Genomic DNA, 22208 nt, shown 5'->3' on the forward strand with positions numbered 1-22208 from the left:
CGGAGGGACAAGCAAAAAAGGCTGAAAACAGACATCTGCTGCCTACTGTTTTGCGAGGTAGGGCGTAAGTCCCTCCTTCGGAGGGTCGCTTCGCGACAGATCGAGGGACTTAGCTAAGTTCGCTCCGAAGGAGGGTCTCTGGAGGTCGCTTCGCTCCCCCGAGGAGGGAATTAGAATAAGTTCGGCTGCAACTGCTGTATATACATAAATATGTACATACTGGAGGACTTCCCGTCGCAATCTGGGAGCAATCTGAGAGCCTCCCAGAGTCTCAAAGCCTAAATTTCCCTGCGAAATTTGGCTCAGATCTGGGTGTGGAAGGGGTTCCCAGATTGACGGGAAGTCCTCCACTCTTAGACAAAACCCTGATTGTGAAATCAATCTGGTACCTAAGAACATTCGGAATGTCAATTCAGAACTACTTTCAACCTGGTCCAAGTCTCACCGTTCCCGAGCCATCAATCCTTAGCAGACACCAACAGCCCCAGAGTGCCCAGTTATCAGACATCCTGAGAGACGAGCGATCGAGGACCGCCGAGAGAAGGCATGAAATCAATTTCCACAATCCACTAATCACACATTTACCACCACAAGGCTACAAGCAGGTGAGCCTGCCCGATCCCACTTGTCCAGTGATGACTGTACTCTCTCCTGCATACATGAATCCCTAATCTAATCCCATCAACCCTTCATCTTCTAAACCCTTGTCCGTAGACTCAGTCTGCTCTAACAACAACGACCGACCAAGAAACTCAAGCCAAGCATCCAGCCACCTCTGATTCACCCTCAATGTCTGCCAGAATCCTCGAAAAAGCTGAATCCCTCCATCTGAGGTCTGATTTGTATCAAAATTTTCGCTTGTACCTTCAAGACGCAGGCGGCACGTAACCTGTTTCCCTAGATTCTACACCCGCTCGCTGTTCAACATGTTGCTGATATTGTTGTGCTATTGCTCCCATTCTACAGATGACATCGCTTCTGAGTATTTGAACATGCTGGATGACCTTGTTTCCGAGCTCAAGCCAGATGCACTGAAGCATGAACTCTTAATCGAATTTGCTCACGGTAAATCGTTGGCCCCTCCATTGGAAAGAGCTTTTCGACTACTTGAAATTTGTGATCGTAAAACTCTTCAGGAGAAATTTATTCAGCTGGCTTTCATCAGACGTTACCCAAATTTCTACCTGAAGAAAGAACTCAATCTAGATGAAAGAGCTCAATATCTCGAAGTTCCCGTGAGCACAGGCATTAATAAGTTGAAGGCCAAATACACCAATAATGTCTTGGAGTTGGATGTCATCGCGAAAGGCTTCACATCAAAGTATCTTGGACACGACAAAATTGTCGCCCCAACCTTGAAAACTCTGATCAATTACGTTAAGTTATGGGAATCCGAGATCTACTTGGCGCCCTACACGTGCTTGATTGGTCCCACCATGATTGGAAAGAGTCGCTTGCTGCAGAAAATAGCCGAGGAAGTCTGTGTGCTGTATATCTGCCTCCGTCCCGAGGGTTCCACTGGCGAACCCAAAAGATCGCTTCTCGCAACCAACATGTTACCCGAGTCGTCCGCTGATTACGAAGTTTACTATGTCCGAGTCATTGCAGCACTCTTACTTGTCACTGTCCGGTTTTTCCAGTCCAAGCAAAGCAAAGACTCCAAAGAGAAATATGAAGAGTGGAACAAGCACCAAACTACAGCACATTTTCGCAGAGACGTTCTGGTAGAGTTAGAAAACTCTGAGCAAATCACCTCCAAGACAACTGCTGCCCAGCATCTCGTAACGGCAGTTAACGCAGTCCAAGCGGTTTTCTCGAAAGTTCCTGGCCTAAAGGTATTACTGGCGATTGACGAGGCCAGTTCCATGCTTCAAACACCAACGGAACCAAAGGGCAATGTCACCTCGTGGTTTCGCCTCTTTCGCCGTGCTTTGAGCACAATCCAAGAAGGCGCCGGTATATTCGCCATCCTAGTCGACACGACCTCTCGTGTATCCAATTTCTTGCCAATAGACCGAGAGGACCGAAGCTCACGGGCCCTTGGCCCTCGTGGAAAACCGCGCAAATTATTTGCTCCTATCTACATGATACGGACCTTTGACCTGTTGGCCCCCCCTCGTTCACCATTAAGTTGGGACCAGTTATTCTCATCGGACCGGCTCTGTAAATATGGCGTTCCTTTTTTTGATATATACCTTGCCGATTCGCTTGAACTAGGCCGTGCGATTTCCTACGATGCTGCTATTCCCTCAATAGTTCATTTTGCTTTAAAGAAACTTCTCTGCTCCGAAGACATCACGGACACAATCACGTTGACTGCGGCCCGGGCACTTGCGTTACTCGGCCCAACTGTCGGAGTTCCTCTTCATGGCCAGGCACATCTCAATGTAGAACTTACGGCATCACATGCGGCGCACGTTGGTTACCTTGATCCAACCCGGGAATATCAACACAGCTTCTACCCGTCGCAACCAATTTATGCGCTAGCTGCCAACAACCATCTGCATCAGTATGAGACTCTCCTTGTATCGTGTATCAAATCTCTGACGTCTATACTATGCCAAGGCAACATTGGTACAGGGGATGCTGGCGAATGTGCCAGCAGAATCATTCTGCTGTGTGCCATGAATAAAACACTGGCTGACATGGATAGCGATCGAACAACCAAAGCAACCACCCAGTCAAACAAGCGGGCAAAAACGGTCGACCGGCGGAACACAAACAATCACCCCACTGTGCACGCAGACAGTCGATCGCCTTGGAAGCCAGTTCCAGTGGAAAAGTTCTTGGAAACTCTGACTGGCCTACCAGCAAATGATCTGCTGCTTGGCTCTATCAACGATACTCACAAGAAGAAACTACTTGGACAAGGCATGATGTTCTGGAACCATTTCCACTTTGCCCTGTCGACGCCAACTGTTGAATCATTGATGAAATGCATCGAAAGAGGGGCGGCTATCCAATGCCACTCTCAACAACCCGGAATCGACCATGTCTTACCGATCTACTTAAAAGATGAAACTGTCGAGATGGACCAAACGCAGATGACCTTTTGCGGGATTCAAGTCAAAAATCGTGAAAATGACAGCACCGTGTCCACTTCTGCTCAAGAAATGACGCATAAAAAAACGATGATCAACACAAATACCAAGAATCCCTATCTTGTGCTACACTTTAGTTTGAGACACAAAGGCCCGCCGAAAAAAAGCAGCAGCAATGTCAAGACACCCCAAAACTGCAGCGGCAATGTAAAGACACCCCAAGACTATCAGCTCACAAAGACCGGAACGCGAGGAAAGCAAAAGAATCGAGACCCTCAACAGGCATCCTTAGTCTTCTACGGATTAGATTCCTTCCCTTTTCTCAGTGCCCAAGTGAAAAACGCATTGCAAGAACTAGTAAATGTTCGCACCGATCTTGTATCTCGGCACGCAGAGGATATTGATGGCCAATGTTATGCCAAGGACTTGATGCTGTGCGCTGAACAGAGCTGAACTTAATTTGTAGAGAGTTTTTCCATTTGTCTCCTATGCTCTCATATCCTCGACGCGACTCTTCATGTTTTACTCATTTTGAATGTGCTCACTGTAGTTTCATTTTTACCCTCTTTGGTCGCACTTTAATATCTCAGAATTTATCTAGAAATTGTGATGGTGTGGCTCTGTTGATGACTTTTGATGAAATCCAGTTGGGTATGATCCAGTAATGATTATTGGCTGCTCAGAGATCAAATATCTGAACGGGGTCCTGTAAGGACTCCAGTTGGGAGTCCTTCGCTGATTGTTGAGAGGGGCACGAAGGGGAACGCAAGAGCCTCGAGAGGCAGATTCTAGATCACGGGTCTGTATTACCAGGGCATCAAGTGAGGGCTAGCCGGGAGAGATGTGAAGGGCAAGATCTCTCAGTATATACAACTCAGGGAATCAGAAGAGAAGGGAGAGAGAAGAAGAAAAAGGAGAAAGCTTACCTAGCCAGGAGAGATGTGAAGGGCAAGATCTCTACCGGCTAGAACGTGGAAGGGAGTGTAGACTAAGTATCAGGCAGATTATCTAATCTAGTGATAGCTATGTGACATATTTGTGAGACCCCAAAGGAGGGGGCTTACAGTCTCCCCTCCTATAAGAAAAAGGGAAGGAAAAAAGGTAATAGGGGGAAAAGGAAAGAAAGTGGCCTGATGAAACAATCCCGTTAGTTGAAGCCATTTGCCATCTTTTTGGTTAATCTTTCCTGGTCCTTTACCACTTCGTCAACCCACCTCGCCAAAACTGCACCCTTAATTCCATCAGAAACGCCGCTGCTGTTGGTTGTCCGTAGGTCTATATTACCCAGGGACCAACAATGCTCAGGGGCTGGCCGCTCAATTGATTTTGATAAGCGAGACAGAAGCTGAGAGCAGCGAGCACGATGCCGGGCGAGTGTCAAAGATGTGTGGAAGGATGAGAATCATTGCACATGGGAGAAAGGAGAAAGAAACAGACAAATGAGAAAGAGAAACAAATGACAGTACCTGAGAGCAGCGAGCACGATGCCGGGCGAGTGTTGAAGATGTGTGGAAGGATGAGGAGAAAGTCCTTCCACGCCCGCTGCCTCAGGTATACAAAGGAACTTGTGACATGAGGAAACCAAGCTGTGACATGTGTAAAGCATACATAAACAGAAAAAGAGAACAAAGAGAAATCACCATAGACGACTAGCTCAACACCCCCCCTTGCTGTAGACATGGAACAGAAGAAAAAGAAAGAAAAGAAAATAGAAGGAGAAAGGAAAAGGATGGGATAAGAGAGAAAGGAAAAGAAAGGAAAGTGATGGACGGAGAATTAGAAGGAATATGGGGAACTGAGGTGAATAAAGAGATGTTAAACAATGCCAAACATTGCCCGATGTTTTTCAAGTGCGACCCTTGGGAGCGGTTTTGTTAGCATATCCGCTAACATGTCTTTTGTTGAGACATGAAGAAGTGAGATATCGCCGTCCTGTACGCACTCGCGGATGAAGTGTTATCGCGCGTGAATATGTTTGGTTCGCGCGTGGTGAGCGGGGTTCTTTGCAAGAGCTTCAGCGCCTTCATTATCGACGTGTAGGGGGATGGCTGTGTCTGGGCAAAGACGCAGTTTGGTGAGTAGGTGTTGGAGCCAGAGGCCCTCCTTGCAAGAGTCGGAGAGGGCCTTATACTTGGCCTCTGTGCTGGACAGAGAAACTGTTGCTTGCTTGCGTGATTTCCAGGAAATAGCGCCGTCGCCTATGCGGTAAGTGTACGCCGATGTGGAGTGTCGATCATCTCGGTCCTCTGCCCAGTCTGAGTCCGAGTAGCCTGCCAGGACCAGTTTGCCTCCAAGTCGCAGACGCAAATCTTTCGTTGTGACCAGGTAGTTGAGAATCCTGAGGCCGGCAAACCAGTGAGCGTCCGAGGGATCCCGTAGGTATTGAGAGAGACGATTGACCGCAAACAAGATGTCCGGTCTTGTGCATTGAGAAACACAGAGAAGTGATCCGATTAGCTGAGGGTACGGTCCAGGGGAGGGCGGGTCGGAAGGGGAGCAATGTTTGAGATTCTTGAAGTTAACATCCGTGGGAGTAGAGACAGATACATGTTTGCCGTCGAGGAATCTATTGCAGACTTCAGCAATATAATGAGCTTGGTTTAGATAGATGAGTTTGTTTGGGATGTCTCGGGATATCTTCAGAGAAAGAAAGTGACTAAGCTCCTCATCAGCCCCAATCTTGAACCGCTTGCCTACCGCTGAGATGACTGAATCGACAAAAATCGATTTGCCAACAATGGCTAGGTCGTCAACATGGGTTGTTAGAGCCCCTACGAGTTTGCCTGAGTTCAGCTTGAAGTACAAAGTAGGGTCGTATTTCGAGTTGGTGAGGCCGAGGTCGAGAAGAGCCTTGTGGAGTTCGATGTTCCACTGGCGAGGAGACTGCTTTAAACCGTATAGGGAACGGTTGACCTCGCAGACCCAGTCAGGGTGCTGGGGATCCTCAAAACCTGGTGGTTGTTCCATGAAAACCGGCTTGTCGAGGTGCCCATTGAGAAAGGCAGTTTTAAAGTCCACCTGACGGCCCTTCCAGCCTCGAGTGGCCAGTAACAAGAAGATTAGTCAAAGTGTTTCCAGCCTCAGGGTTGGCGAGAAAACTTCGTCATAGTCGAGGCCCTGTATTTGAGAATAGCCCATGGCCACCAGACGGGCCTTGAGCTTTTGGATGGTGTGATCAGGGCGGCGTTTAACTTTAAAAACCCACTTTGATTTGATTATTCGCCTCTTCTCCGGTCGAGGAACAAGCTTCCACGTTTGCATCCCAAGAAGAGAGGCAAATTCTTCCTCCGCCGCCTTAAGCCACCGATGCTTGTTTGGTGACTTTAACAGTTGTCGCCAAGTCTTCGGGGTGTCGACATTGGAGTCAGTCAATGCGTTTTTGGCCCAGTTGCCGTAGCGGTTGGGGGCCTTGCGTTCTCTCCCTGACCAACAACGAGGGGGTGTAGCAGGCTTTGGTGAAGGTGGTGCGGCGGGCGGGGTAGCAAGTCTTGTAGGGGGGGTAGGAGACCTAGGTGGCGGAGTGGGGGATTTCGGCGGCGGAGTGGGGGATTTTGGCGGCGGAGTGGGGGAATTCGGCGGCGGAGTGGGGGACTTGCGGGAGCGAGGGGGCGTTGGGGAAAGGGGAGGAAGGGAAATTATTGATAAGTCAGGAGTGCTGCTGGTTGAGTCGGAATCTGAGCAGATTGGTGTCGGATCCCGCGGAGCATTCCCGGGAGCGTGGATTGACGCTGTGAGTCTTCGATCAAATCGTGGTTGCAGAGGGATGTTGAGGAGTGGCAGGTCCGGAGTAGACGGCCTGTTAAGAGTAGAAGGGGGCTCCGTTGTTCCACGGTTGGGGTTATCCTTGATCGGATGATGACTGGAAGGGGAGTTTTCAAGTTGAATTGAGGCAGGGGTTGATGGACCTGTCGGGGCAGGCAATGGCGGGTTTTCTGGCTGGGGTGGTGCGGGTGTTGACGGAGAGGTATGTGGCCATTCAATTTCTACGGGGACTTGGACTGGTGAGGATGTGAGTTTTGCGCCGTACAGGAATGAGAAGTCATCGAAGATTGTGTCCCAAGACTTTACGAGGGACCTAGACTCCAGGTCCCAAACTCGGTATCCATTCCCGTCCAAGAGATACGAGAGTAGAACAGCCGCCCGCCCCTTTTTATCCAACTTCTTACGGTTTGCTTCTGGGACTTTGTACCAGACCAAACATCCGAACGGGTGCAAGTTTTTGAGATCAACCGGAGGTACATTGAGAATCGACGTCGGTGGCTTGAAACCCAGAGGTGTGTAGCATGGGAAGGAATTGAACGCAAAGAGAGCACGTCGGAGAGCGTCCGCCCAAAAAGACTTAGGCAAACGAGCGCTTAGGAGAGACGATCTTACTAAGTTGCTTATCGTCCTGTTTGTCCGCTCAGCTACACCGTTAAGTTCAGGGGAGTGAGGAGGACCTGGTTTGTGATGGATACCGGCTTGAGAGAGGTATGACAAGAACTCATTGGATATATACTCGCCACCGTTGTCCGTCCTCAGGGCGAGTATTTTATAATTGCCACTCTTTTCAAAGAACGCACGAAAGACCTTGAAACACGCGAAGGAGTCGCTTTTAGATTTCATTGGATAGACAGTAAGAAACTTAGAGCAGTCGTCTACAAAAGTAATGAAGTATTTATATCCCTCCCTCGAAAGGACCTCATAAGAGCCCACATCTGAGTGTATCAGTTGACCCGGAGACGTTGACCGGTGGGATGACCAAGACTTGAACGATTTCCTTGGCATTTTTGATTGGACACACGTAGGACATCGTTGGACATTGATTTCATTCATCACTGTCGGGGTAATGTGATGTAGTTTTAGCAGGAGCTTGAGTGGTTTCAACCCAATATGGGAGAAACGAAGGTGATACACCATGAGGGAGTTCTCAGAGGGCATAGGGATCAGATGAGTGGAAAAGTTAGAGCTCACAGGTGCCGAGGGCAGGTAGTAGAGGTTTCCACGCCTGTAGCCCCTCCCGGAAAGCTCTCCGTTGATCTTGGTGGTTGAGGTGGTGAAGAAGTCGCATGAAGACTTCGTGAAGACAACGGTTAGGCCTTTGTCGCATAACGCTGCTACCGATAGGAGAGGCTCATGTAGAGCCGGAACGACTAGTGTTTTAACTGACTTGTCGCCAGTGAGAGGGAGCTTCGCAAGACCTTGGTGAGTGGCCTCTACGACTGAGAAGTTGGCATGACGGACGGGTGTGCGGTCGTTTCGGAGACTGGTGAGAGCAGTGGCATCCGGGGTCATGGAAAGAGAACGCCCTGAGTCGATATTCGCGTCCCCGGAGCTCGGCGAATCAAAGTTAGCAGAGAGGGCTGCGACCGCGTTGCCTGCTGTCACTTCAAGTTCTGAACCAGAGAAGTCGGACTCCTCCCCCTCTTCGTATGGGTGAGGGGACTGACCGAGAGTGGCCGCGGAGGTTCTTCCGGCGCGAGCAGCAGGTTTGGCGGTGAGGTTCTGCTTCTCCTGTTGAGTCGCCTCCCACCGGGCTTTTTGAGCCGCCTTATGCTCCGAGATGAGCTTGCGGGTGTTGTTGCAGGCGTTGAGGTCGTGGGAGTCAGTATTGCACAGAGGGCATCGACGAGTCTTCTTAGAGGTATCGCCTCGCGGCCCTTTTGAAGAGTTGGACGGAGTGTTTGGTTTGGAGGAAGCTCTCGTGGATGACACAGAGATGACGTCCCCTTGGGATTCGCGTCGAATGGCTTTGTTCTTCAACGCAGAGACGATCGTCTCAGTCTTAACCCCTTCCTGGTTCATCAGTGCCGAGACACAGTGGATCCAGTCGGGAGGAATCGAGCCGAGTAGAGCAGCATTATGGACGTCATCCGGAGTGAGGGGCTTCTGGGAAGTGACGAGTGAGTTCAATCGCTCATGGAATATAGCCAGGGATTCAATGTGCAAGTTTATATCGTTCCCTTCCATCTTGGCATTTAGAAGCTTGCGAATCCAGTATACTCGACCCCCAGTCGAAGAGTCTTGATGGGCTCGAGACAGATCGTCCCAAATCTTCGCTGCATTGTCCTCATCTGCGAGATGTCGCAAGTTAGCCTCATCGACGATCTGAACCAGAACAGCGCATACGAGGTTGTTGTCTTCGTCCCAGTTGGCTGGTCGGAGATGGGCGGCCACCGTGGTCAAGACATGATTGACTTTAGCCGTTTTGAGTACCCGAAGAACAACTTTCCGCCAGTTAAGATAGTTCGAATCCAAACCTGGGGCTTTAAGAATTGGAAGCCGAGCTGTAGAGATTTTTGGATTGGAAACTGACGCCTGAGAGGCGAGGTTGACGTTGGCGTGAGAAGATGGGTCCTCCTTGTTGTCGTTCAACATCGAGATTGAGGAGGAGTGAAAGATTGATCCTTATGTAGTCCACTGGAGAGAAACACTCGATACACCAATTTTTAACGTGCCTAGTGATGCTGTTGGTAGCTGTAGGCTAGCTGGCGCTCATAACCTGATAAGCAAGACAGAAGCTGAGAGCAGCGAGCACGATGCCGGGCGAGTGTCGAAGATGTGTGGAAGGATGAGAATCATTGCACATGGGAGAAAGGAGAAAGAAACAGACAAATGAGAAAGAGAAACAAAGAAAGAAACAAATGACAGTACCTGAGAGCAGCGAGCACGATGCCGGGCGAGTGTCGAAGATGTGTGGAAGGATGAGGAGAAAGTCCTTCCACGCCCGCTGCCTCAGGTATACAAAGGAACTTGTGACATGAGGAAACCAAGCTGTGACATGTGTAAAGCATACATAAACAGAAAAAGAGAACAAAGAGAAATCACCATAGACGACTAGCTCAACAGATTTTTTTTGTTGCATGTTGGCAGGTGGCGGTAGTCAAGAGGTAACTTCACCAGAAAGATGTCGAGAGGAGGAAAATGTTTTTCAGGGGGCGGGGGTCTTGTTGGTCAGGAAAGTCATGTAGTGTCCGTCCACAATCCAGAAGAAAGAGGAAAAAAATAGGAGTTGCACAAGATTAGGAGGGAGGGAAGGGTTCCGCAGGTCAAGAAGAGATCAGGTCTTGAGGTCATGAAGGGCGCTCTGGCGCGTTGGGTGACAGCTTGGGGCCCGTCTGGAGGCTTTTTGGGTTGATCGAAGGGCCCGGAAGGAGAGGGGGCTCAAGTTGCAGGGGGGCGTCCCAGGGCCTGTAGGGTGTCGTTGAGGTCATTTTTTTGCTTCAAGCGGTCAGAGGGTGGGGTCTTGAGATGGGCAGTGACAGAAGATGGGAGTCAGTGCTGTGAGTGGATCGAGAGGCTTGGCGGCGTCTATCAACCAGCCAGTGCAGTTGAACCTGTCTGGCTGCGTCTTTGTTGCCAACTGGCGGCCCTGGGGGGCGATCAAACTGCTTGAAAGGCGAGGGTGCCCGTAGGGAGATGTAGAAACCACCAGGACGATCATTTGTCATTGATTGGTCAAAGAGAGTCTCATAGAGATGGGAAAGGAACAGGGACCATCGTCCAGATCCCGGCGCTCTGTCCTGTTGAGCCATGAAAGAAAATAGGAGGGGGGGGCAATTGGTTGGTTGGTCCAGTCCAAGTAAGGTGAGAGCAACAATGGCGATGTCTGAAGCAGTCCAAGAATTGCAGCGTGCATTGAGGGTTTCCTGATTGCCTGGGGAGGAGGCCCAAGTTCTGTAGAATGAGGGATGGGACGAGAGCCCGTTGAGATGATTGTCCAGGAAGTGAGGCAGGTGGTAAATGTGATCAAACAATTGATCCAGTCTGCATAGGGCAATAAAATTGGAGGCCGGCGTCAACCGTTCGCCCGTTTGTTTGTCTACATTTGTCGGAGCCATGCAAGAGGGAGAAGGCGGTCGTCCGTTGGCAGGTCCTATTAGAGCAAGAGAGAAAACAGAGGCGGCCAGGTGATCACCAATTGTCCCAGTTGGGGTACACAAAGGAGAAAGGTTGGGGTAGTATGTCAGTACGGCCGTTCCACAAAGGCAGATCGATTTGGGTTCAATGTCGGCCTGTCTGGCAATGCAGAGAGTTGAGGAAAGAATGGACAAAAACATCCAGCTTGTTTGGTTTTGACTCAATCTAGTTGGAGTTGGGGTCATCCACTTGACGGCACAACGAGTTGGAAAAAAAGAAAATCTAGATTGATTCAGTGTTCAATATCCTGGTGCTCCTGCAGCCAGCGACATCAAGAGATAAAAGATGATCCAGTATGGACCTGATTACTGGTAGTTGGACCTATGATTGCAGGGTCTTAAGAATGCTGATGAGAAAGACAGGGTCTGAGGACAACGGGCATGTTGAGATACATATATGCTTATATTCATTACATTGTATGCTTCAACCAAACACGGCCAATCTTGTATTTAGTCTACACTAGATTGGCGCCTGGAGTTTGATCCTTAGTGAATCAGAACAACATTTTCTCACTCCCAAAGTGTCACTTGCCTGTCAGCAGTGAACTTTGGTTTTTGTCCCTTGTCCCTTGCAACAGGGCACAATGCCAGGCGAGTGAGAGAGAGGTGTGGAAGGATGAGGAAAGAGTCCTTCCACGCCTGCTGCCTCAGGTATACAAGATGGCTTGTGACATGAGATATACAGGCTGTGACATGTGTAAAGCAGATGATAGCGGAAGCGGAAAAACAGAGAGAAGGAAACCTAGATGACTAACTCAACAAATGCAATGTCCAGATGATTCAGATTTTTTGATTCCAAGATTGGCCCGTTTGACAGCGCAGATAACTTGAGTGGAAAGAGGGTGTTGGCCTGATTTTTGGCGCAGACAAGTCAAGCTTGATTTGTTTCAACCGCGATCAATTGCGGGGAGAGAGGGGGTTTGTGGATCTAGAAAAAAAAATTGTAAGGACTCCAGTTGGGAGTCCTTTGCTGATTGTCGAGAGGGGCATGAAGGGGAACGCAAGAGCCTCGAGAGGCAGATTCTAGATCACGGGTCTGTATTACCGGGGAATCAAGTGAGGGCTAGCCGGGAGAGATGTGAAGGGCAAGATCTCTCAGTATATACGACTCAGGGAATCAGAAGAGAAGGGAGAGAGAAGAAGGAAAAGGAGAAAGCTTACCTAGCCAGGAGAGATGTGAAGGGCAAGATCTCTACCAGCTAGAACGTGGAAGGGAGTGTAGACTAAGTATCAGGCAGATTATCTAATCTAGTGATCTATGTGACATCTTTGTGAGACCCCAAAGGAGGGGGCTTGCAGGTCCTGATCTTGTATATACCTCAAAATATCAAGCTTCCTTCCTGATACCTTTATTCATTCCACATGACCAACCGGCTTCTTGACAACTCAACATTCATCAATTTCCTTCATTTATAATCATAGTAGAGGTATGCAAAGTCTCCCTGCAACTCTAGACACTGATCTTCATTGATTTCCGGTATTGACTTCTGAGAAAATGTTTCATCTCAGAAATCTGATACCGGCTGTTATAGAGCTCTACTGATATTCAACAATTGCAATAGTTGTCAAATTTCATAGCCACCTGGTCGCTCAGACTCCAGAGCCTCTGGTTTCAAATTAAATTTTTGCCCAAAATAGGGGAGCTTCAGAAGGTTTAATCAAGTGGATTCTCAAATCTCATCTGTATTTGACTCAGAATTTTTCACATCATCAAAACCAGCGGCATGTTCTCACCCAACCAATGTGTGGTAATGACGACTGAGAAGCTACCTGCAACTGAAAGGTTAAAGTTCCAAGGTAAAACAGTCAGAGCATTCACATTTGTTTGCTAAGTTTTCGGGTTAAATAAGCCCGGGTTCTTTGACACTGTTTGATACTTGAAGAATACAAATTGATTTTGAACCAATTTCTGCCAAATTTAATATGGGAATTGGCATGACATAAATATTCTCAAAGTATTCATCCGGAAGCTGGCTGATCCTCTGAAGTTGCTATATTTTACAAGAACTTTTTATAATTTGATGTTATGTTTGTTTTGAATGAAGAAAATCTGCAATGCAAAATATTCCCTGTCACTTGGCTAAGTATATATTTGAGCATAAGGATAGGTAAATTATTGGCAAAAATTGTGTGCATTGAAGCTCAATTCCACAAATCTGATCATGACAAACCCAACACAAAACGTCAGCAGAGGGTATTCATGTGTTGGAATTGAGTAAAATATTATACCAAAACAACTTGAAATAATGTTAAACCTGAGTTGGGAATAAAGTGAACAAAGAGTTAAAGTTAACATTGAACTCACATCAGACCTACTTCAATATAAAATTACGGCTTGGCATCAGTGTTACAACCCGGCCAGACATCACGTTTGCTGTTAGCTCTCTCTCTCAATTCCTCAACAATCCAGGGACCAGTCACTGGAACAACGGGGCTCAAGTCTTTTTTTATCTAAAAGGAACCAGGGACGTGGTACTGCGACTTTTAAAGCCAGCAACTGCGTTGGATGATCTAGTCGGATATGCGGATGCCGATTGGGTGTCTTGTCCTGAGTCCCGCCGCTCAGTGTCAGGGAACCTGATTCTGCTCAACGGCAATGTAATCTCGTGGAAATCAAAGAAACAACCCACACTTTCTCTCTCGTCGACGGAAGCAGAATACAAATCAAAGAAACAACCCACACTTTCTCTCTCGTCGACGGAAGCAGAATACAAATCAAAGAAACAACCCACACTTTCTCTCTCGTCGACGGAAGCAGAATACAAATCAATTGGCGACATCACAAAAGAAATCATGTGGATCAAGACACTTCTTAAGAAGATTTTCAACATCAAGATTCCAGGTCCAACAAAAATTTTTGAAGACAATCAGGGGGCCATAGCGCTGGCCAATGACTTCTTGAATCACTCCAACTACAAGACCAAACATATGTCTCTATGTCATCACTTCATCAGAAGGGAAATCAAGCTAGAATCAATTGTCCTTCAATACGTGGCCTCAAATCAAATGCTGGCCGACTTTCTGACCAAGGTGGTAGGGAAAACTTCAATCTGATGGGCTTTGTTGGCTTTTCAGCTTCTGTGCTCATCACCTAAGCGGCTTTGAGCATGGGGGTGTGTCAGAATCCCAGCAGAACACCTGTGCTCTATGGTCTGTGTTCTTCCTCGCAGTCCAGTGCTCCTGTGCTCCGCACCCACGCAGTCAGACTCTGAACAAATGTTGCCCCTGGGCGCACCTCCCTGTGTTCCTCATCCCGCTTGGAACCACCAACTCCAAACACACTCAATGACGGACAGTAAAACAATCACCAGCATCACTGTAGTCGTTGTTGCGGGATCACTTGTCTCAGGAATCAAGAGTAGTGGTGACTACCCCCATCTTCTTTTTCCTTCCTTTGTCCTGTTCTCTTTTCTTCCCAGTATTTTTCTCTCCGCTGACATCTTCTTTCATCAGTCTCTGTTTCCCGTTGTTTTTGTTTCTGTCTGTTTCTTTCTTAATCCTTGTTGTCCTTGTGCTCTATCCGATCCTCTAGGTACATTTCATCATATCTCTTTTCTCTTGTTCTTTCTTTCCTTGTCTCATGCTGAAATTTCACCTCTAGTTTTGTCTCATTTTCTCCCGGTGAGCTACTTTTTGCGGAAGTTGTTGGACAGGGAGCGTTCTTGGAAGATCTTCAACTTGGAGCTACTGGAAATTGTGTCGGCCTGCCAGGAGTGGTGGGTGAAAGAAAAGTGACTGAAGATCGAGGATGAGAGAAGACAAGGGCTGAAGAAGTCAAGAGCACAAGATGCTCAGGGACTCAGAACAAAAGATCAGAAGTCTCCAAAGGAGCAGGTCTGTCTGATATGGGCCCGGAACTGAGTGAGTGTGTATTTCATGAGGGAACAGAAGAAATACACTGTGGCAAGGGGCCTAGAGAGGGGGCCTAGTTGGCTATGGAACACTCTGGAAAGGAAAAGAACAACAACAGAAATAACCCCTCTTCTGGGCATGGGGCAGAATTCTAACAGTGGGCTTGCTTGGTTGATGGGCACTGAAAATCCGGTCACAATGTATTTGGATCATTCTAACCTTTTGTATTTTAAGACTGCTAAGTATTTATCTCCAAAGCAGGCTTTGTGGGCTCTGTTTTTGGATGACTTTAATCTGCTTATATATCACATTCATGGTTGCAGAAATCCTGCGGACGGCCCGAGCCGCCGGGACGACTTCTGCGAAGGGAGGATTGTAACGGGCGACACAAGTTTGATTACTAAGCGCATGGTTTGGTGTGATGCTATGAGTAATGGGACGGCAGGGTCGCCACTCACGTCTCGTGACCTATTTTTCCAGCGGCCTACGTCGAGCTTGTCTTACTTTGAGTGGTTTTATACTCCTAGAGAATTGGCTAACAGGGTCATTACGTTAACTGACGGTATCTATTGGCATAATAACGGGGTGGGTGAATTTTACAAAGTGTTTTTTACAAGGTACAAGGCCCTGTAAAAAATTTCTTTGTAAAAGTAAACTTCAAGGGGGGGTATGTGTAATTTTACAATGTGTTGGCTAGATTCCCACCTTGTAATGTAAAAGCAACCCTGTAAAATTATACCTGAAGTCTTCCATGTGGAATTTTACTTGGTGTTTTTTTCACAAATTGCCACCTTGTAAAAAAAATACCTTGCAAAATTGCATATTTGCAGCAAAAACCTGAATTTTACAAAGCAAATTTTGAGGAAGCAGTACACCATGCAAAATATATGTTGTAAAAATCAATAAAAATGACTCCCAGGTTCAAATTTACAAGGTGTTGTGGAAATCTTACAGGGTGTTTATACTCCTTTTTCATTTGGAAAATTGACTTCCCCCAACTGCACATTGTCCAATATGCACTCCTGCTGAAATTATTGAAGGTGCAGTAGCAATAAGAGAATTCAATCCACTGGCAAAAACTTTGACCAAGGGTTATATGGTGATTCATGACTCCCAGAAACTTCATAATTCCAGCCGAAGTTCATAATTTCCAAGTGCAGTTGGTAGTAGTGGGTTTTCCAAAAAAAAAACAAGTCAAAACTGGCTTGTAAATTTCACACAGCAACTTTTAAATTTGAGCTTGGTAACCACTTTTATTGATTTTTACAAGGTAGATTTTGTGCAGCGTACCAAAAACACCTTGTAAAATTTACACAACACCTTGTAATTTCAAACCTGGTTGGCATTGTTATTGATTTTTACAAGGTATGTTTTGCATGGTGTACTGCTTCCTCAACATTTGCTTTGTAAAATTCAGGTTTTTGCTGCAAATATGCAATTTTGCAAGGTACTTTTTTTACAAGGTGGCAATTTGTAAAAAAACATCAAGTAAAATTCCACATGGAAGACTTCAGGTATAATTTTACAAGGTTGCTTTTACATTACAAGTTTGGAATCTAGCCAACACATTGTAAAATTACACATACCCTCCCTTAACGTGTACTTTTACAAAGAAATTTTTTACAGGGCCTTGTACCTTGTAAAATTCAATATCCCCCATAATAACAGGGTTTTTGTTCCCCATTCTTTGCAGACTAGGATTTTGGCCATGTATCATGACTCGCCGGCGGTGGGACACCCTGGCATTGCAAGGACTTTATCCACTCTGACAAGGAACTTTTCTTGGCCGGGGGTACGATCGGCAGTTATCAAATATGTTACGAGTTGTGACTCATGCCAGCGAGTTAAGGCGAGGTGTAGAGCACCGGATGGTAAATTGGTTTCTACAGTGGCGAATCCGAAGCCTTGGAGTGTGATAGGGATGGACATGATTGTTAAGCTTCCTTTGTCCGGTGGTTTTGATTCAATATTGGTGGTGGTGGACTTGCTCATTAAATTGACCCACTTTATTCCATGTAAGGAAGCCTTGTCTTTGGCCATTCTGGCGGGCTTATTTAAAAAGTATATTTTCCTTTTGCATGGTGATCTTCCTGATAAAATTGTGTCTGATAGAGGTAGTACCTTTGCTAGCAAATTTTGGAAGGAATTGATGAAAACTCTCAGCATTAGATTGGCGCTTTCCACCGCTTATCACCCGCAGACAGATGGACAGACGGAGCGGATGAACCTGGTTGTTGAAGATTATATTTGTCATTTGTGTTCTTATTATCAAGATAACTGGGACAAGTTTTTAGACATGGCAGAGTTCTCAATAAATAATACTGATTTGGCGAGTTTAAAAATTTATCCTTTCTTCTTTTCTTACAGTTTTCATCCCCGTTTTAACATTATGACTGAGAATACCGGCCGGGAAGGATTAGAAATTTTTTTGGTGTATTTGCAAATAACACAGGAGACTGCGATTGAGTGCTTGCAACAAGCGCAGATAAAGCAGGCAGAATATTACAATAAGGGTAAGAGAGATGCGCCGGTATACTTACAGGGAGAGATGGTTTTGTTGCTAAGAAAATTTATTCAGTCCTGAAGAATTAATTCTAAACTGGATTACAGATATATTGGTCCGTTTAAGGTAGTGAAAATGATAGGCCCTAACGCGGTAGAATTGGATCTAGCTTCCAATTATCCAAAACTCCACCCTGTGTTTAATGTATCACTGCTAACACAATATGTTTCCCCCACTTCTGTTGAAGGTTGGTTATCAAACTTAGGTATTAAAGAGAGGTATCATACCAATGATCAAATTGTTGACTGGGCGCGCATCAAGTTGGTTCTGGATGTCAGGAGCGCTTCCAAAGGTAAATTTGATTATTTAATTGTGTGGCATAATTCTATGCCAGGGGAGGACACATGGGTTTCTCAAAATCATATCCCAGTGTCGGCTAACAAATTCTTAGAAGATTTCTGGCGATTGTTGGAGTTGAAAAAAAAGAAGACTAACAAGAAGAATAAAGGTAACAATTCTTGAGAGTAGTAGGCAAGGCTTATTTTGTAACAAACACTTTGAAGATTATGGGTTTAATTATTAGATGCTTACCTGATTATGGTTTTATCCTTAGTCTGACTAACAGGATGATCGGCGGAAGTATCTCTTTATTATCCTTGATTGATTTCGATTGTGCATGATTGATGATGTATCCTTAAATTAATTCTTGACGTCATCAGAGTGTTTCGCGATTCCTGTCTTTGTGTTACTCTCTCTCTCTGAAGAACTTTGTTCCCTCTTTCCTCTCTTCTTCATCGGAATATTTCTTTATCTATCATTTCCTCAGAAATCAAGATCCATTATCAACTATCAACATAACTTTATTACATAATTGAGTTATCCTATTAAGCTTCTATTGCACATTGCATAGAACTTAAATCTTGTTACTATCCAAGCAACCGGCGAGTTATCCTCTTGGATTTAACTTCATAGCCCATATATAGTGAATTGGGTAGTAGCCTGATCCTCACAATATTGAGATGAATTCACCATAGTTTCAGGAATTATGTCCAGATTGGCACTCCAGAGCCTCCATACATGCATTATATACATACAATGGGGGTATTGAATTTTACAAGGTGTGTTTTACAAGGTACAAGGCCTTGTAACCAAACCCCTTGTAAATTTACACATAAGGGTAGCAAAGTGTAATTTTACAAGCTGGTTCCCAAATTCTTGTCCTTGTGAAGAACCCCTTTCAAATCATGCCTTTCAAAAAAACACGACAGCCCTCAGATGTGGAGTTTCACAAGGCTAGAACTTACAAGGTCCAACATTGTAAATGAAATACCTTGTCAAATTCAGTATGACCAGTATGAATGTTGAAATTTACAAGGCATGTCTCCCGGAGCCAAAAGTCATTGCAAATGTCACTTGGAAAACTGCATCTCAGTGGCCATATCCCACTTTCTTAAATCCACAGAATTCTAGACCTGTAGATCTAAGTTTTGGGGTGTTTTTTTTCTCACAAAATGGGGCAAAAAATGCCCCTTTATCTCACTTGGCACGTTGAATATCCCCAAAGGCCCGAAGGCCCTATGGATGACCCTCCAGCTGTGCCAGAGCAACGAGCAAAAGAGGGCCGGTTGGTAAGCTAGCCAGGGAGGGCCTAACCAAGCAGTTAGGGGCCTCCCAGGGAGGGGGCGGACAAAACCGAATCCCCTGCGGATCAATCCATCCATCACCTACTCCTTATATACTCACTTGACCTTACTCACCACCCGCCACCTCACACCACCGCCACGCCACACTTCTCTCACGATACCGCCCCAATTGCCCAACCACGCCCACGCCACACCTTGCTCTATGTTACCGTCACCGCCCCGGTGGCTCCTGACCCAGCCCAGTCTTGATTATGTACTCCATTGGGCTGGTTGCACCTGGTTGCGCCAAACTCATCATTTCGCTCCTCTGATGCTACCAACACCGCCAAGGCGACAACACCACCAGCTTCACTTCATGCCAGGGTGGTCGTTCAACCCAACACCTACATACTTTACCGAGGCAAAGCCCTGAGGATGTCCAGCCAAAACCAACCCAGTAAGGCTAAATCCTGAGACACAGCCTCAATGACCCAACAACCCAACGCGCTCCGCTCTTCTGGCATGTTGAAACTAATTAAAAAAAACCTACTGTTTCTTTCCTCAGGCTGCTCTTCTTACCCCTCGGAGCTGATCTTGGGGATGTGCCCCGGCCCCGGCTGCTACTGAGTGCCAGCTCGATGGGCGAGCCAATCATCAAAGTGCGCGCACATGTATATATCTCTGTCGTGGTTTGGGGAGCTTGTATGAGGTGCATACCCACACTTATTGTTTACGCAGAACCTCCAAGCTACGATGGACCATCTGGTCCGGCTGCTCTCGACTACCTCCGAGGCCGATAAGTCGTTCATGCTCGTCCAGTATTTGGCTATCATCCTCCGAACACTCGCCACTCGCTCGAACAGCGGCTCGTCCAACAAGGCCCTTGTGCTCCGCCTGGCTGCCCTGAGTAAACTCTTATCCGACGCACGAACAACGTTGAGCTTCTTACTTTTTCGGATCACGTTTGGCATATTCAAAGCTGACTTGTGGGATTTTGGTGGTATGATTTCGTGAAATTCGTGGTCCTTGGGCAAGATTAGTTATTGACTGTGGGATTTGATCTCAATCGTCCAGTGGCTCCGCTCGCTAAATGCTTTACCACCATCAGGCTCGAAGCCAGTGCAAATCGAGCGACTACAAGTGATCTCGATGCTAATATACTACCCAGTTGCGTACAGAAGTGTCTTAGTTGGTAGAGAATTGATGGATGGACATAAAACTGACAAGAGACCGATCGGGATGAAAAAAATTGTTTTGCCCAGGATGAACATCTATACTTCCTGGCCTCCAAGGGTGTCCTGCCGCTCTCGCCCCGACTGATCAACAAGGCGGCATTGTACTCCTGTCGGGCCTGGGCGGCCTACACGCTCCTGCACTTCTTCCACCTTAGGGAGGAACTCAAGCTGCTGGAGCCCGAGCGGCGCCGACTTCAGGCCCTCCAGGCTGGCACCGATTTCGACACCCCTCGCAAGCCCAGTCCGGCCGTCGCCGCTTCTCCCCAGGAGATGGAGGGCCGCAGGGCCGCTCTCATCAATGGCTTAATCGTCAACCTTGCTTACACGCCCCTCACCCTCCACTGGTGCGTCCCCTCCCCTCACATGTGCAAATTCACTTTCTACAGCTCATCTTCTTTTACGTTATTAACCTAGGTCCATGCCAAAAGGTCTGTATGGCTCCGAACTGATCACCGGAATCTGGGGCCTCGTGGCTGCGGTCGCGCAACTGAGAGCAGGCTGGAAAGCATCCGCTGTCACTCGCTAATTCTATCTAAAATTATGCATTGTACACTCTTCCACACAAATTAACCTAGATGTATATTTTTTCCAATACAAAAACAAACTGCAGAAAAAAAATCAAATTTGCAGTCTAATTTACCCTGTTGATGAATTTTTTTTCAGGGGTGGAATACAAACAAAGTTTCTGGTGCATGGTCTTGTAAAAATCTGGGAGATAATATGTCAAAAAATATGGTGTTCAAAGTTGGTTTGCATGATTTTATGCATGCATAAATCATAAAATCATAAAAATATTTTGGTGAGGAAATTTTGTATTACATAATCAGACAGTCATATCCCCTGCAAAAAAAGATTTTATGATTTTATGATTTATGCATGCATAAAATTATGCAAACCAACTTTGAACACCATAAATATGGGATATATCTACTATTCTGGGCTACATTCATCATCAAACTTGACTACACCCAAGTTTACTTGCCTGATGTGGACTTCACCACATGTGAAGATCTGCAGAATGTTTTTGTCAAAATAATGCTTTGTAGATAAATTGTGCCAATTTTAAAGTGGTAGACACATCATTTGGGTTGGATCTACAACTTGGCCAACAGGACAGAAAGCATATTGCCACCAGTACTTTGGGAATTAGAATGAACATAAGTGAGGTGTGATGCTGAAAGGTTGATTGTGACATTTTGAAGGAGGGATCAAGGAAGTTGGAAAAATGGGACCAGGTATCTGCAGCGGCGAAGCCGCCTTGGCCTCTAGTATACTTTATTACAAGGTACTTCAGTCTATTTACAAGGTGTTTTTTTTTTTTTGCGCTATATTAAGGCCCCGTTTGGCTGCCACGTTATACGTCATAAATGGACAAATTTATGACGCGCGACCCCAGGGGGTTATAACGGTATCCCAAATATGTGTTTGGCAGGGTCGTCATAAGCTCCGGCTTATAACTTGAGATATATCACGATCAAAATTGTATATCCGCCTTGCCTCACGGTCACCGCTCAGCTTACGGTCAACGCTCAGCTTCAATCACATCAACAACTTTCGCCATGGCTTGGCGAAGAGGAAAAGGAAAGAATTCCCAACAACCTTCTGCTACTCCTAGTCGATTGCACCCAAAACATTCTTGTTGTCAAGCATCTGGGACACCAGGAAGACAACCAAGCTCCCAAATATCACCAGCCACTCCACACAAGACTCAAAGCACCATCCACTATTCATGGAGTCCGAGTCCACCGCGACGTTGTGAGAATTCGAGCCCACCGCCTCCTGATTGTTTGGACTCCCCGCGTGCTGAGAAGAGCCCACCGCCTCCTGATCGTTCGGACTCCCCGCGTGCTGAGAAGAGCCCACCACCTCCTGATCGTTCGGACTCCCCACGTGCTGAGAAGAGCCCACCGCCTCCTGATCGTTCAGACTCCCCGCGTGCTGAGAAGAGCCCACCACCTCGAGAAGCTCGCCAGATCGAAAAGCTCCCACCTAATCAACCTGAAGGTGACAAATCACAAACACAGACTCAAAGAAAGAACCTCGTTTGGTCCCCAGCA

At 46.6% G+C, this 22208-nt stretch overlaps 2 protein-coding genes across 2 annotated transcripts; one reads left to right on the forward strand and one right to left on the reverse strand.

Annotated features, from left to right (window-relative positions):
• Positions 1-404: 404 nt before the first annotated feature.
• On the forward strand, positions 405-3494 carry PtA15_8A557 (uncharacterized protein; the record flags this gene model as incomplete). Its single annotated transcript, XM_053171998.1, has 3 exons — positions 405-605; positions 715-880; positions 967-3494. The coding sequence occupies 3 exons, from the start codon at positions 405-407 to the stop codon at positions 3492-3494; spliced, it is 2895 nt and encodes a 964-aa protein (XP_053023206.1).
• A 6690-nt stretch (positions 3495-10184) lies between these two features.
• PtA15_8A558 (uncharacterized protein) lies at positions 10185-12332 on the reverse strand (the record flags this gene model as incomplete). Its single annotated transcript, XM_053171999.1, has 3 exons — positions 10185-10265; positions 10340-10896; positions 12311-12332. The coding sequence occupies 3 exons, from the start codon at positions 12330-12332 to the stop codon at positions 10185-10187; spliced, it is 660 nt and encodes a 219-aa protein (XP_053023207.1).
• Positions 12333-22208: the final 9876 nt, after the last annotated feature.

This window comes from Puccinia triticina, chromosome 8A (assembly GCF_026914185.1).
Source record: "Puccinia triticina chromosome 8A, complete sequence".
Classification (NCBI taxonomy): domain Eukaryota; kingdom Fungi; phylum Basidiomycota; class Pucciniomycetes; order Pucciniales; family Pucciniaceae; genus Puccinia; species Puccinia triticina.